The sequence below is a fragment of the Panulirus ornatus genome, chromosome 19 (assembly GCF_036320965.1).
Source record: "Panulirus ornatus isolate Po-2019 chromosome 19, ASM3632096v1, whole genome shotgun sequence".
Taxonomy (NCBI): Eukaryota; Metazoa; Arthropoda; class Malacostraca; order Decapoda; family Palinuridae; genus Panulirus; species Panulirus ornatus.
In genome coordinates this window covers 8,202,220-8,219,605 of record NC_092242.1, presented here as the reverse complement: position 1 = coordinate 8,219,605, position 17,386 = coordinate 8,202,220, and the positions used below count along the sequence as shown (strand labels likewise).

General features: G+C 41.3%; 1 protein-coding gene across 28 annotated transcripts in view; it reads right to left on the bottom strand.

Moving 5' to 3' along the window:
• Window positions 1-17,386, bottom strand: part of LOC139755367 (uncharacterized) — an 876,210-nt gene that overhangs the window by 194,396 nt on the left and 664,428 nt on the right. For all 28 annotated transcript variants that reach the window (XM_071673571.1, XM_071673553.1, XM_071673567.1 and 25 more), the window contains 2 exons: window positions 11,755-11,827; window positions 4,021-4,192 (listed from right to left, as the gene is read on the bottom strand). In XM_071673571.1, the coding sequence (XP_071529672.1) occupies window positions 4,021-4,192; window positions 11,755-11,827 (245 nt within the window). The remainder of the gene's footprint in view (window positions 1-4,020; window positions 4,193-11,754; window positions 11,828-17,386) is intronic.

The following is a 17,386-nucleotide window of genomic DNA, read 5'->3' as shown; positions in this document are numbered from 1 at the left end:
TGTATATATACAGTCACCCCAATTATTAATAAAGGGGGTGACTGTATTGTTGACTGGTTGGTAAGGTTATTTAATGTATGTATGACTCATGGTGAGGTGCCTGAGGATTGGCGGAATGCGTGCATAGTGCCATTGTACAAAGGCAAAGGGGATAAGAGTGAGTGCTCAAATTACAGAGGTATAAGTTTGTTGAGTATTCCTGGTAAATTATATGGGAGGGTATTGATTGAGAGGGTGAAGGCATGTACAGAGCATCAGATTGGGGAAGAGCAGTGTGGTTTCAGAAGTGGTAGAGGATGTGTGGATCAGGTGTTTGCTTTGAAGAATGTATGTGAGAAATACTTAGAAAAGCAAATGGATTTGTATGTAGCATTTATGGATCTGGAGAAGGCATATGATAGAGTTGATAGAGATGCTCTGTGGAAGGTATTAAGAATATATGGTGTGGGAGGCAAGTTGTTAGAAGCAGTGAAAAGTTTTTATCGAGGATGTAAGGCATGTGTACGTGTAGGAAGAGAGGAAAGTGATTGGTTCTCAGTGAATGAAGGTCTGCGGCAGGGGTGTGTGATGTCTCCATGGTTGTTTAATTTGTTTATGGATGGGGTTGTTAGGGAGGTAAATGCAAGAGTTTTGGAAAGAGGGGCAAGTATGAAGTCTGTTGGGGATGAGAGAGCTTGAGAAGTGAGTCAGTTGTTGTTCGCTGATGATACAGCGCTGGTGGCTGATTCATGTGAGAAACTGCAGAAGCTGGTGACTGAGTTTGGTAAAGTGTGTGGAAGAAGAAAGTTAAGAGTAAATGTGAATAAGAGCAAGGTTATTAGGTACAGTAGGGTTGAGGGTCAAGTCAATTGGGAGGTGAGTTTGAATGGAGAAAAACTGGAGGAAGTGAAGTGTTTTAGATATCTGGGAGTGGATCTGGCAGCGGATGGAACCATGGAAGCGGAAGTGGATCATAGGGTGGGGGAGGGGGCGAAAATTCTGGGGGCCTTGAAGAATGTGTGGAAGTCGAGAACATTATCTCGGAAAGCAAAAATGGGTATGTTTGAAGGAATAGTGGTTCCAACAATGTTGTATGGTTGCGAGGCGTGGGCTATGGATAGAGTTGTGCGCAGGAGAATGGATGTGCTGGAAATGAGATGTTTGAGGACAATGTGTGGTGTGAGGTGGTTTGATCGAGTGAGTAACGTAAGGGTAAGAGAGATGTGTGGAAATAAAAAGAGCATGGTTGAGAGAGCAGAAGAGGGTGTTTTGAAGTGGTTCGGGCACATGGAGAGAATGAGTTGTCATTTCATGTGTGGTGGGGTGGCGACGGAAATGAATTAGGGTAGACAGTATGAATTTTGTACATGTGTATATATGTATATATCTGTGTGTGTATATATATGTATACGTTGAGATGTATGTATAGGTATGTATATGTGTGTGTGTGGACGTGTATGTATATACATGTGTATGTGGGTGGGTTGGGCCATTCTTTCGTCTGTTTCCTTGCGCTACCTTGCTAACGCGGGAGACAGTGACAAAGTATTATAAATAAATAAATGAATAAATAAATATTATTCATATATATATATATATATATATATATTTAGGGAATCAGTGATGGACTGCGCAAAAGATGCTTGTGGCATGAGAAGAGTGGGAGGTGGGTTGATTAGAAAGGATAGTGAGTGGTGGGATGAAGAAGTAAGATTATTAGTGAAAGAGAAGAGAGGCATTTGGACGATTTTTGCAGGGAAAAAATGCAATTGAGTGGGAGATGTATAAAAGAAAGAGACAGGAGGTCAAGAGAAAGGTGCAAGAGGTGAAAAAAAGGGCAAATGAGAGTTGGGGTGAGAGAGTATCATTGAATTTTAGGGAGAATAAAAAGATGTTCTGGAAGGAGGTAAATAAAGTGCGTAAGACAAGGGAGCAAATGGGAACTTCAGTGAAGGGCGCAAATGGGGAGGTGATAACAAGTAGTGGTGATGTGAGAAGGAGATGGAGTGAGTATTTTGAAGGTTTGTTGAATGTGTTTGATGATAGAGTGGCAGATATAGGGTGTTTTGGTCGAGGTGGTGTGCAAAGTGGGAGGGTTAGGGAAAATGATTTGGTAAACAGAGAAGAGGTAGTAAAAGCTTTGCGGAAGATGAAAGCCGGCAAGGCAGCAGGTTTGGATGGTATTGCAGTGGAATTTATTAAAAAAGGGGGTGACTGTATTATTGACTGGTTGGTAAGGTTATTTAATTTATGTATGACTCATGGTGAGGTGCCTGAGGATTGGCAGAATGCTTGCATAGTGCCATTGTACAAAGGCAAAGGGGATAAGAGTGAGTACTCAAATTTCAGAGGTATAAGTTTGTTGAGTATTCCTGGTAAATTATATGGGAGGGTATTGATTGAGAGGGTGAAGGCATGTACAGAGCATCAGATTGGGGAAGAGCAGTGTGGTTTCAGAAGTGGTAGAGGATGTGTGGATCAGGTGTTTGCTTTGAAGAATGTATGTGAGAAATACTTAGAACAGCAAATGGATTTGTATGTAGCATTTATGGATCTGGAGAAGGCATATGATAAGAGTTGATAGAGATGCTCTGTGGAAGGTATTAAGAATATATGGTGTGGGAGGCAAGTGATTGGTTCTCAGTGAATGTAGGTTTGTGGCAGGGGTGTGTGATGTCTCCATGGTTGTTTAATTTGTTTATGGATGGGGTTGTTAGGGAGGTGAATGCAAGAGTTTTGGAAAGAGGGGCAAGTATGAAGTCTGTTGTGGACGAGAGAGCTTGGGAAGTGAGTCAGTTGTTGTTCGTTGATGATACAGCGCTGGTGGCTGATTCATGTGAGAAACTGCAGAAGCTGGTGACTGAGTTTGGTAAAGTGTGTGAAAGAAGAAAGTCAAGAGTAAATGTGAATAAGAGCAAGGTTATTAGGTACAGTAGGGTTGAGGGTCAAGTCAATTGGGAGGTAAGTTTGAATGGAGAAAAACTGGAGGAAGTAAAGTGTTTTAGATATATGGGAGTGGATCTGGCAGCGGATGGAACCATGGAAGCGGAAGTGGATCGTAGGGTGGGGGAGGGGGCGAAAATCCTGGGAAGTCGAGAACATTATCTCGGAAAGCAAAAATGGGTATGTTTGAAGGAATAGTGGTTCCAACAATGTTGTATGGTTGTGAGGCATGGGCTATGGATAGAGTTGTGCACAGGAGGGTGGATGTGCTGGAAATGAGATGTTTGAGGACAATGTGTGGTGTGAGGTGGTTTGATCGAGTAAGTAACATAAGGGTGAGAGAGATGTGTGGAAATAAAGAGCGTGGTTGAGAGAGCAGAAGAGGGTGTTTTAAAATGGTTTGGGCACATGGAGAGAATGAGTGAGGAAAGATTGACCAAGAGGATATATGTGTCGGAGGTGGAGGGAACGAGGAGAAGAGGGAGACCAAATTGGAGGTGGAAAGATGGAGTGAAAAAGATTTTGTGTGATCGGGGCCTGAACATGCAGGAGGGTGAAAGGAGGGCAAGGAATAGAGTGAATTGGATCGATGTGGTATACCGGGGTTGACGTGCTGTCAGTGGATTGAATCAGGGCATGTGAAGCGTCTGGGGTAAACCATGGAAAGCTGTGTAGGTATGTATATTTGTGTGTGTGGACGTGTGTATGTACATGTGTATGGGGGGGGTTGGGCCATTTATTTCGTCTGTTTCCTTGCGCTACCTCGCAAACGCGGGAGACAGCGACAAAGTATAAAAAAAAAAAAAAAAAAAAAAAAAAAAAAAAATATATATATATATATATTTGGGGATAGGGGAGAAAGAATACTTCCCACGTATTCCCTGCATGTCGTAGAAGGCAACTAAAAGGGAAGGGAGTGGGGGGCTGGAAATCCTTCCCTCTCGTTTTTTTTTTTTTTAACTTTCCAAAAGAAGGAACAGAGAAGGGGGTCAGGTGAGGATATATATATCTTTCTTTTTGCTCTTCAGAGTTCTAGGGATTCATACAATATTTTCAAATTCTATTCCACATGAACTTGTAAAGTCACTTATTACATACCCGATACTGTCCAGCCTGGCGACGAAGCTCAATGACTTCCTTGTACCAATTGTTTGGTGATTCACTACTTCCACCTGTATTATCATCAGTCTTCACCTTATGAAATTTACCGTCCACATACTGGTATTGTGAGAATGGACGGAACTTTTTGCGATACTCAGACTTGTAAGCCCTGTAAAAACCAAATCAGCATCACCTTGAAAGTCCATATAAAATGACTTAACCTAAGGAAACATACCATAATGCATAATTTATCAATGTTTTTGACCATCTATTTTATCACTCTTAAATTCTGAGCTTATCTATACAAGAACTGGATGAATATTTCTAATACTGTCATAAGGAAAATAAATTATCATAGTGTTTTAAAGTTGATGAGATTCAAAACATTTGGGGTGTAAGAGCATTCCATGGAAACTCATCTATGATTTTATCAATAACAAACATGCAAGGGCCTTTGAATAGCAAAATTTTGTGAGTGACATTAAAAAATTTGGATGTTGTCTGTGAATAACACTAAGGCCTCGCAATAGCAAAAGAAATGAGAAATATTCATATTCTTAATCTACCATTTTGAGTATTCTTTTCCTGCAATAATGAAACACTTAAAAGCACTGTAAGGTTTTCAGTCATAACACCTTTTATAATGATGCCAAAACTAAACAATATTCAATTTCTATCTTATATGCAATGGGTATATCATCTGGAATCATTCTACCTACTGAAGGTCCCCATTTAAAGAAAGGCAGGTTTCCTAGATTATGGGCAGGAAGAAAAAAATGTCCCAAATCCAGTATAAACTGAAGAGCAACATGTTGCTGGGGTTACAGTCAGAGGAGAGGAAAGATACCAGTACCAGTCATCCCCTACTGCATGCACATTCACAGCAAAAGGCTAAGCGGAAGTAAATGATTATCTATACAATGCTTTGTTCTTCATTAATGACAAGAATTCCATCCATGAACATACTATGGTGTTATGAAAAAAGTTCATTTATGCTTAACATGCCTATAAGAATATTTGAAGAAAAAGAAAAAAGCCACACAGTTATTATAGGATAGATTTTTCCAAGGACCATAGCAAACTTCTCCAACTCCAGTTCAAACAGCTGCTGACTCAAGTAATCATAAGGCAAGGTAAACTAACCTAGTCCCCCCCCCCCCCCCCACCGTCTCATTCCTAAATAGATACAAATTGTAGATGTCTAAATAATGCATGTAAGCATTACCTTCGGAAAAGTGTAAATCTGATAACAGATGTAGAAACAAATATCCAAGACTGTACTACCATGGAAGCTCTAATAATCAAAAGGCACTAAGAGGACAACAAAATTCATGCATCTTATAATATGCAGGCATTCTGACATATTCAGAGAATGTAAATGGAGAAGCAACTGCAGATTCTTGCATTCTTCTGGGATAACAAAACTCAGCAATTACTATACATATGAAGGATTAAACAATCAAAGAAAAACAGTGCTGAATGAATGGGAAAAGACAAATGAAAATAACAAGTGCAGAGAACAAGACTGGATGTACTGGAGGTCACAAAGAGACGGCATCAGGAAAGAGGATATTTATGGTTCATGAAGAAAGGCCTGAAGGTTTGCAGAATCTCTGTATAGTCCCATTTTATAAAGATAAGGGGATCAAAAGTGAATGTTCAAATCATAAAGGTTAAGTCTGTTGAGTGTATCTGGAAAGCTGTAAGGGCAAGGGGTGATAAAGAGGGTGCTGGAATGCACAGGGCATTACAATGGGGAGGAACAATATGCCTCCTAGAATTTGATATATATACTTTAATGAGATGTTTGAGGACAATGTGTGGTGTGAGGTGGTTTGATCGAGTAAGTAACGTAAGGGTAAGAGAGATGTGTGGAAATAAAAAGAGCGTGGTTGAGAGAGCAGAAGAGGGTGTTTTGAAATGGTTTGGGCACATGGAGAGAATGAGTGAGGAAAGATTGACCAAGAGGATATATGTGTCGGAGGTGGAGGGAACAAGGAGAAGAGGGAGACAAAATTGGAGGTGGAAAGATGGAGTGAAAAAGATTTTGTGTGATCGGGGCCTGAACATGCAGGAGGGTGAAAGGAGGGCAAGGAATAGAGTGAATTGGAGCGATGTGGTATACCGGGGTTGACGTGCTGTCAGTGGATTGAATCGGAGCATGTGAAGCGTCTGGGGTAAACCATGGAAAGCTGTGAAGGTATGTATATTTGCGTGTGTGGAGGTATGTATATACATGTGTATGGGGGTGGGTTGGGCCATTTCTTTCGTCTGTTTCCTTGCGCTACCTCGCAAACGCGGGAGACAGCGGCAAAAAAAAAAAAAACCAACTTTAATGAAACAGAAGGATTCATAAGTGGCATTTATGGATCATGAAAAAACATATGATAGGACAGAGAAAGATGCTTTGAGGTAGGTAATGTGGATATAAGGTGTGGGAGGAAAGCTAAGAGAAGCAAAGAGGAGTTTTTACCAGCAGTATGGTGTGTGTTACTATTTTTTTCATTCTTCATTATACTTTGTCACTGTCTCCCACATTAGCGAGGAAGCACAAGGAAACAGACGAAAGAATGGCTCAACCCACCCACATACATATGTATATACATACACTTCCACCCACACACACATATGCATACCTATACATTTCAACATATACATATATATACATACACAGACATATACATATATACACATGTACATAATTCATACTTGCTGCCTTTATTCATTCCCACTGCCACCCCGCCTCGCATGAAATGACAACCCCCTCCCCCCGCATGTGCGCGAGATAGCGCTGGGAAAAGACAACAAAGGCCACATTCGTTCACACTCAGTCTCTAGCTGTCATGTATAATGCACCGAAACCACAGCTCCCTTTCCACATCCAGGCCCCACAAAACTTTCCATGGTTTACCCCAGACGCTTCACATGCCCTGGTTCATTGACAGCAAGTCGACACCACATCGTTCCAATTCACTCTATTCCTTGCAACCTTTCACCCTCCTGCATGTACAGGCCGCGATTGCTCAAAACTTTTATCACTCCATCTTTCCACCTCCAATTTGGTCTCCCACTTCTCCTCGTTCCCTCCACCTCTGACGCATATATCCTCTTTGTCACTCTCCTCACTCATTCTCTCCATGTGACCAAATCATTTCAAAACATCCTCTTCTGCTCTCTCAACCACACTCTTTTCATTACCACACATCTCTCTTACCCTTTCACTACTTACTCAATCAAACCACCTCACATCACATATTGTCCTCAAACATCTCATTTCCAGCACATCCACCCTCCTCCGCACAACTCTATCTATAGCCCATGCCTAGCAACCATATAACATTGTTAGAACCACTATTCCTTCAAAAATACCCATTTTTGATTTCCGAGATAATGTTCTCGACTTCCACACATTTTTCAACGCTCCCAGAACTTTTGCTCCCCTCCCCCACCCTGTGACTCACTTCTGCTTTCATGGTTCCATTTGCTGCCAAAGCCACTCTCAGATATCTAAAACACTTCACTTCCTCCAGTTTTTCTCCATTTAAACTTATCTCCCAATTGACTCGTCCCTCAACCCAACTGTTCCTAATAACCTTGCTCTTATTCACATTTACTCTCAGCTTTCTTCTTTCACACAATTTACCAAACTCAGTCACCAGCTTCTGCAGTTTCTCACCCGAATCAGCAACCAGCGCAGGATCACCAGCGAACAACATCTGACTCACTTCCCAAGCCCTCTCATCCACAACAGACTGCATACTTGCCCCTCTCTCCAAAACTCTTGCATTCACCTAACAACCCCTTCCATAAACAAACTAAACAACCATGAAGACATCACACACCCCTGCCGCAAACCGACATACACTGAGAACCAATTACTTTCCTCTCTTCCTACTCGTACACATGCCTTACATCCTCAATAAAAACTTTTCACCGCTTCTAGCAACTTGCCTCCCATGCTAAATATTCTTAACACATTCCACAGAGCACCTCCATCAATTCTATCATATGCCTTCTCCAGATCCATAAATGCTACATAGAAATCCATTTGCTTTTCTAAGTATTTCTCACACACATTCTTCAAAGCAAACACCTGATCCACACATCCTCTACCACTGCAGGTGAAGTTGGGCCTGCAGCAGGGTCTGTAATGATAATATGGCTACCTAAAATCTGTTACGTATGGCATTTTGAGGAAGGTGAAGGGGTTGGAGAGAGGGGCAGATTACAGTCTGTTAAGCAAAGGGAAGTCTGGGAGGTGAGTCAGTTACTGTTTGCTAACAATATGGAATTGGTGGCACATTTGAGGGAAAAGCTGCAGAAGCTGGTGTGTGAGTTTGGGAAAGTGTGTGAGAGGAGAAAGTTAAGAGTAAATGTGAGTAAAAGCAAGTTTATCACGTTCTGGAGAGGAAAACAGTTTAATTGGGGGATAGGTCTAAACAGAGAGACCTGGGAGGAAGTTAAGTTTTACCTAGAAGTGGATGAGGCAGCAAGAGGAACCATGGCAGCAAAAGTAATACATAGGATGGGTACAGGGCAAGGGGCTTGGGTACATTAAGGAATATGTGGAAAGAGAAGTCACCCTCTGTGAGGGCAAAGATGGTTATGTTTAATTGTATAATAATCCCAGTATTGTTTTATGAATGCGAAGCATCAGCTTTACATGATAGAGTATCAAAGAAGGTGAATGTGTTGGAAATCAAAATTTTGAGGACAAAATGTGGTCTGAGTGAGAAATGAAAGGAAAGGAAGGAGGTGTGGTAGCAAGAAGAATATTGTTGAGGCAGCTGAGGAGGGTGTGCTGATATGGTGTGTACATAAAGAGAGAAAGGGTGAGGGGAAGGTGACAAATACAATCTGAGCCAGAAGTGGAGGAACATGGAGAAGGGGAAAACTAAACTTGAGATGGAAGGATGGAGTGAAAAAGGCTTACAGTGCTCAAGGCCTGAACATGTAAGAAGTTGTAAGGCAAGCAAGGGAAAGTGTGAAGTGGAGTCAATGTGCTGTCACTAGACTGAACCAGGTCATATGAAGTGGTCAGGGGACACTACAGAAAGATCTGTGGGGCATGGTTGTAGATTGGGCTCACTGATTCTGGAACATTATACATGACAGATGGAGAGCAGATGAGAGCAAATAAGGCAATTTTTTCACCTGTTCCTGGCACTACCATGCTAACATGGGAAAAAAAGGCATTTATGAGACAGCTATGATTACAGCATCTGGTTGCCCAAGCCTTCTCAGTTCAAGTTAGACCAACACTCTTAATGAAACACAGATCTAATCTAGAAAGTCCAGAGGAAGGCAAAACAGATGGCATTAGGTATAAGGGATCTGAGTTACAGTACAAGGTTTTAAGCTATAAAGTCAGCTATTGCAGAAAAAAGAATAAGGGAAATTACACACACACACTTTACAAACACCTATCATAAATCATGTTCTTGTGCCATCACATAAACACACAAAGAAATCCATTTCCCTTCAGGGTGGTGTCCAACAAGCCTTGAGAAAATCTCTCAAGATCCTTAGGGTAAGAAACCTCTTACTCACTCCCTCCTGTTGAAATACCACTCATCCCTCACCATTCCATTACTCGATGATAGCAGCTTACGGCTTGGTACTAGTCCACTCTCTAGCATATCAGCAACCTCCACTCAATGATAACACTGTCCTGCTGGCTATTACATTGGTAGCCTTATAAAATTCAGAACACTGATGTCATCCTAAGGGAGGTTATTGTCAAGTTAGAGTGGGGAAAGAAAGGCGAGAAACAACAAGAGAAATTTACTTCTGAAACATCCCTAAGCGAGTAGTAGTATTTCATGCTTCAAAACTAACATCCCTCTCAAGGGCTGGATTGCCCTGCAAGTCTTTCAGTGCATATATGAAAGAGTATGGTTAGTAAAAAAAAAAAAAAAAAAAATAAAACATGGCAAAAAAATGGATACCTTAGAGTTATGGCAAAAAAGTGTAAAACCAAGTATCTCAGTACTGCATGGGAGGCTGATTAAGAAGCTGGAATATAGGCAGGATTAAGATGGAGAATCCTTCAATGGTTAGAGGATTATCTAAGTGAAAAGGAACAAAATACAAATGTCAGAAAGGTCTTCTTCAACTGGGTGGAGGTCACCACTGGAGTGCCCCAGGGTTCTATTGTAAGACAGTTACTCTTCTTGAACTACGTAAATTACTTGTCTGAAGGCATGGATTCCAATCTAAATATGTTTGTATATGATGCAAAAGTAATGAGGGAAGTGAAAAGTGAGGAGGATTGCATCAGCTTGCAAGGGGACCTAATCAGACTTCAAAGCAGTTCTGATACATGGTTGAAGAAATTCATCCCAAGTAAATGTAAGAAATGAGGATGGGGTAAAATGAAAGAGAAGGGCTTGGGAGTCAACATCATCCCTAACATACTGCCAGAGTCACACATTAGGAGAATATCAAAGGAGACACACTGTCTTCTGGCAAATATCAGAATAGCTTTCAAGTATGTGGATTAAGAAATATTTGACAAGCATTTCATGTACAACATAAAGTCAAAACTACAATATGTTCCTCAAGTTTGGTCACTGCACCTAAAGAAACAGTGAACTCACAGAGATGTTCCAAAGAAGAGCAACAAAGTTGGTACAGAAATAAGAGAGCTAAGTTACAGAGAAAGACTAAAGGTTTTATATTTACCCATTCTGAAAAAGAGTTCTTGAAACAGATTGATGATGTGGCCAGTAGACAGTTCTTTGAGAAAAATCAGGATAGAGCAGCCAGAGGCAATTCCATGAAATCAAGCAAGAAACTTGTTAAAAAAGATGTAAAGAAGTACTTTTATAGCATTAGCAAGATCAATGAATGGAAGAGAACGACTAGGGACATGGATAATGAAAACAGCGTACATAAATTTTAGGAGTTGCATGACAGAGAGAATGTTCAAGAGATGAGCCCCACAAGAGTACAACTCCCTCTCTGTAGAGTACAAATAAGTAGCTGCACGTTTGAACCCAGACACCTAAAGTTAGGCATAAAATAAAAACTATGCTGGTGGTATGCCAAAGATCTTTTGTTAATCTCCAATGTAAGGTTCCTCAGAAGAACCAGGGTGGTGGATAACTTCCTATTATCATGGGCTCTAACATATAGGCTTGGTTGGGCCAACAACAACATAATATCTCTAAATCCAAGAAGAAATGCTCCTTAATGAAAGGAGTATCAGGCATAATCAACATATATAGATATTTCTGTTGATAGTTTCAGGCGATATCTAAAAATTTGCACAGGGATTTAGCTGGGCATAAGGAATAATGTTCTAAACATCAACTGGTAAATACACCACACCCTAAGCATATCAAAAAAAGATACTTATCCACATTAACATGGAAGAAACTGAAATAAGGACAAATGGAGCAGAATGCCAGCATGTGTCTGGGCTCTGAGAAATCTGAGTCAGCCAACATGAAAACCAGCAGGAGGATGATATCATTGCTGGACAAAGGTTGCTGACTGGCCTGAGGGCAGATCCAATCCCATACCTATGCTGTTACCATCAAATTGGTGGTTGGTGTGGGGTGAAACACATTTACTTCACCAAAAGGCAAGGTGCTAGAGGTTTTAAACACTTAAGGACCCAAGAGGTTCTCTCAAGGCTTGTGCAATAAACAAATCTTAGAAAGAAAACTTAGTTTAGAACTGTATAAATTGGATTACTTTAACAGTAAAGGTACTCAACACTCTTACCTTTTGTACAGTTTCTCATCTTCACCAGAACCCAACATAGTTTCACCACCAATAATACGGTCTGCCTCCAGCCCTGTAAAATATATCAGTCTGTGTGACCAGAGTGGAAAAATAAAAACATTAAGCCACTAGCAATACTAGGATCAGGATATTGAAAGGGAATTTGGTTGCTATGAGTAAGTTTTGATCTCACTAGGATTTAGGAATATTTAAAGGTCCATTCAATTTCATAACTTTTGGCTCAATACACTGAATAAAGAAATAAAAAGTGAATATTCAGACATCCAAGATAAATACTTTTTAATCTGCATTAATTTTTTTGCATTCCTACTGTATGTGCAAATTTTTGCAGCCTTAACGATATAAACGCAAAGAATCGTGCACAACTGAAAAATCATTGCAAATACTGTATATTCATGCTATTTTTCATCTTATATATTATCCCTATTATTTACATTATCATTGCAATCGCCATTAATATCATTATTATCATCATTACGACTACAAACAACTCAGGACCTCTTTTATGGGGCTCCTGTAGCTTTATGGCTATACTTCAGTTAAAAGTAAAAGAATTAACAATAAGTCCCTCAACAAGAATGTACCTTACTTCCATCAACTGATGATGATAGAGCCTCACTGAAGGTGTAGCCACAAGCAGCAGAGAACCAGTATCACTTCTTTTTTACGCAAAATAGATAAGTGATGTTTCGGACAGCTGGGAGAGGACACGGCGACAACATACTGTCAATGCACTAAACCTGGGCATATGAATTGGTCGGGGGTGTGGATAGGTGACTCTGGTTTCGGTGTATCATACATGACAGTCAGAGAGTGGATGTGATCTAATAGGGTCATTATCTCACAAACACAAGAAACAGCAAATGCATGAAAAATATATAACCCTAAGGATAGGAGAGAAAGACAACTTCCCATGTATTCTCTGTGTTGTAGAAAATGGTTATAAATGGGGCTGGAGGGGGGGTGCTAGAAACCCTCTCCATCTTGAAATTCCATTTCCATTTCAGAAAGCTGGAACAGAAAAAGGATCCAAGCAAAGAGTGCTCACAGGCTCAGGCACAGGTGCTTGGACATGAGTGGATGTAAATAAGATAAGAGGATGGGAAAGACAGGTAGAATATTTGACAAAAGGAACTTGATGTTCTGAATCTGAAAAAATTAAAAAGGAAAGAAAGAAAGAAAGGAGATGAATGGTTTGGAAATGTTGGAGGAGTAAAGTCTATGGTTAGCATGAGGGCGACATCTAAGGAAGGTAGAACTTGTGTGAATGTGTAAAAGTGGATATGGAAGTGAGTCCCAGCCTAATGTTGGTTAAAATACAAGCAGAATACATGAGGTGGGTGATTATTAGTGCCTTTGCAACTGTAAGTGAAAGTAGTGGGGAAGAAAGGGGATTGGTTTAGACAAACAGGGAGAACAAACTGGAGATGGAAGGATGGAGTGAACAAGATTTTGAGCATCTGGGGCCTGAACATGCAGGAGGGTGATAAGTGTGCTCAGGATAGAGTGAACTGGAGCAATGTGGTATACAGGGGTGATGTACTGTCAATGGAGTGAATCATGGAATATGAAGCAACTGGGGGAACAATGGAAAGGTACGTATGACTTGACTGTGAACAGTCAGTTGATATACAACAGAGACGTAGCTATGTCTTGTCACTGTATATCAACTGACTGTTATATTTCTCTCTTGTGTCTCCCCTGATGATGTGATCATTACACGAAAGTGCACTTGGGAACGTGTTTCATTTTCCCTGTGGACTTATAGGAATATATATATATATGTGTGGAAGTCGAGAACATTATCTCGGAAAGCAAAAACGGGTATGTTTGATGGAATAGTGGTTCCAACAATGTTGTATGGTTGCGAGGCGTGGGCTATGGATAGAGTTGTGCGTAGGAGGATGGATGTGCTGGAAATGAGATGTTTGAGGACAATGTGTGGTGTGAGGTGGTTTGATCGAGTGAGTAACGTAAGGGTAAGAGAGATGTGTGGAAATAAAAAGAGCGTGGTTGAGAGAGCAGAAGAGGGTGTTTTGAAGTGGTTTGGGCACATGGAGAGGATGAGTGAGGAAAGATTGACCAAGAGGATATATGTGTCGGAGGTGGAGGGAACAAGGAGAAGAGGGAGACCAAATTGGAGGTGGAAAGATGGAGTGATAATGATTTTGTGTGATCGGGACCTGAGCATGCAGGAGGGTGAAAGGAGGGTAAGGAATAGAGTGAATTGGAGCGATGTGGTATACCGGGGTTGACGTGCTGTCAGTGGATTGAAGCAGGGCATGTGAAGCGTCTGGGGTAAACCATGGAAAGCTGTGTAGGTATGTATATTTGCGTGTGTGGACGTATGTATATACATGTGTATGGGGGGGGGGTTGGGCCATTTCTTTCGTCTGTTTCCTTGCGCTACCTCGCAAACACGGGAGACAGCGACAGATATAAAATAAATAATATAATATATATATATATATCTTTCTTTTTTCTTTTAAACTATCTGCCATTTCCCGCATTAGCGAGGTAGCGTTAAGAACACAGGACTGGGCCTTTGTGGAATATCCTGACCTGGCCCCCCTCTGTTCCTTCTTTTGGAAAATTAAAAAAAAGAAAAAAAAAAACAAGAGGGGAGGATATATATATATATATATATATATATATATATATATATATATATATATATATATATATATATATATATATATATATATTTTTTTTTTTTTTTCCAAAAGAAGGAACAGAGAATTGGGCCAGGTGAGGGTATTCCCTCAAAGGCCCAGTCCTCTGTTCTTAACGCTACCTCGCTAATGCGGGAAATGGCGAATAGTTTGAAAGAAAATATATATATATATTTCCACATAGCAAATGGCAAATGGAAATGGCAAATAGTATAAAACAATTATATATTTTTTTTTTTTGCTTTGTCGCTGTCTCCCGCGTTTGCGAGGTAGCGCAAGGAAACAGACGAAAGAAATGGCCTCACCCACCCCCATACACATGTATATACATACGTCCACACACGCAAATATACATACCTACACAGCTTTCCATGGTTTACCCCAGACGCTTCACATGCCCTGATTCAATCCACTGACAGCACGTCAACCCCGGTATACCACATCGATCCAATTCACTCTATTCCTTGCCCTCCTTTCACCCTCCTGCATGTTCAGGCCCCGATCACACAAAATCTTTTTCACTCCATCTTTCCACCTCCAATTTGGTCTCCCACTTCTCCTCGTTCCCTCCACCTCCGACACATATATCCTCTTGGTCAATCTTTCCTCACTCATTCTCTCCATGTGCCCAAAACATTTCAAAACACCCTCTTCTGCTCTCTCAACCACGCTCTTTTTATTTCCACACATCTCTCTTACCCTTACGTTACTTACTCGATCAAACCACCTCACACCACACATTGTCCTCAAACATCTCATTTCCAGCACATCCATCCTCCTGCGCACAACTCTATCCATAGCCCACGCCTCGCAACCATACAACATTGTTGGAACCACTATTCCTTCAAACATACCCATTTTTGCTTTCCGAGATAATGTACTCGACTTCCACACATTCTTCAAGGCTCCCAGAATTTTCGCCCCCTCCCCACCCTATGATCCACTTCCGCTTCCATGGTTCCATCTGCGGCCAGATCCACTCCCAGATATCTAAAACACTTTACTTCCTCCAGTTTTTCTCCATTCAAACTTACCTCCCAACTGACTTGACCCTCAACCCTACTGTACCTAATAACCTTGCTCTTATTCACATTTACTCTTAACTTTCTTCTTTCACACACTTTACCAAACTCAGTCACCAGCTTCTGCAGTTTCTCACATGAATCAGCCACCAGCGCTGTATCATCAGTGAACAACAACTGACTCACTTCCCAAGCTCTCTCATCCACAACAGACTTCATACTTGCCCCTCTTTCCAAAACTCTTGCATTCACCTCCCTAACAACCCCATCCATAAACAAATTAAACAACCATGGAGACTCACACAACCCTGCCGCAAACCTACATTCACTGAGAACCAATCACTTTCCTCTCTTCCTACACGTACATATGCCTTACATCCTCGATAAAAACTCCTCACTGCTTCTAACAACTTGCCTCCCACACCACATATTCTTAATACCTTCCACAGAGCATCTCTATCAACTCTATCATATGCCTTCTCCAGATCCATAAATGCTACATACAAATCCATTTGCTTTTCTAAGTATTTCTCACATACATTCTTCAAAGCAAACACCTGATCCACACATCCTCTACCACTTCTGAGACCACACTGCTCTTCCCCAATCTGATGCTCTGTACATGCCTTCACCCTCTCAATCAATACCCTCCCATATAATTTACCAGGAATACTCAACAAACTTATACCTCTGAAATTTGAGCACTCACTCTTATCCCCTTTGCCTTTGTACAATGGCACTATGCATGCATTCTGCCAATCCTCAGGCACCTCACCATGAGTCATACATAAATTAAATAACCTTACCAACCAGTCAATAATACAGTCATCCCCTTTTTTAATAAATTCCACTGCAATACCATCCAAACCTGCTGCCTTGCCGGCTTTCATCTTCCGCAAAGCTTTTACTACCTCTTCTCTGTTTACCAAATCATTTTCCCTAACCCTCTCACTTTGCACACCACCTCGACCAAAACACCCTATATCTGCCACTCTATCATCAAACACATTCAACAAACCTTCAAAATACTCACTCCATCTCCTTCTCACATCACCCGCGTTAGCGAGGTAACGTTAAGAACAGAGGACTGGGCCTTTTTTGGAATATCCTCACCTGGCCCCCTCCGTTCCTTCTTTTGGAAAAAAAAAAAAAAAAAAAACAAGAGGGGAGGATTTCCAGCCCCCCGCTCCCTCCCCTTTTAGACGCCTTCTACGACACGCAGGAAATACGTGGGAGGTATTCTTAATCCTCTATCCCCAGGGATAGACAAAAGAATGGCCCAACCCGCCCACATACACAAGTATATACATACACGTCCACACACGCAACTATACATACCTATACATCTCAATGTACACATATGTATACACACACAGACATATACATATGTACATAATTCATACCGTCTGCCTTTATTTGTTCCATCGCCACCTCGCCACACATGGAATAACAACCCCCTCCCCCCTCATGTGTGCGAGGTAGCACTAGGAAAAGACACCAAAGGCCCCATTCGTTAACACTCAGTCTCTACCTGCCATGTAATAATGCACCGAAACCACAGCTCCCTTTCCACATCCAGGTCCCACACACTTTCCATGGTTTACCCCAGACGTTTCACATGCCCTGGTTCAATCCACTGACAGCACGTCGACCACGGTATACCACATCGTTCCAATTCACTCTATTCCTTGCACGCCTTTCACCCTCCTGCATGTTCAGGCCCCGATCACACAAAATCTTTTTCACTCCATCTTTCCACCTCCAATTTGGTCTCCCACTTCTCCTCATTCCATCCACCTCCGACACATATATCCTCTTGGTCAATCATTCCTCACTCATTCTCTCCATGTGACCAAACCATTTCAAAACACCCTCTTCTGCTCTCTCAACCACACTCTTTTTATTTCCACACATCTC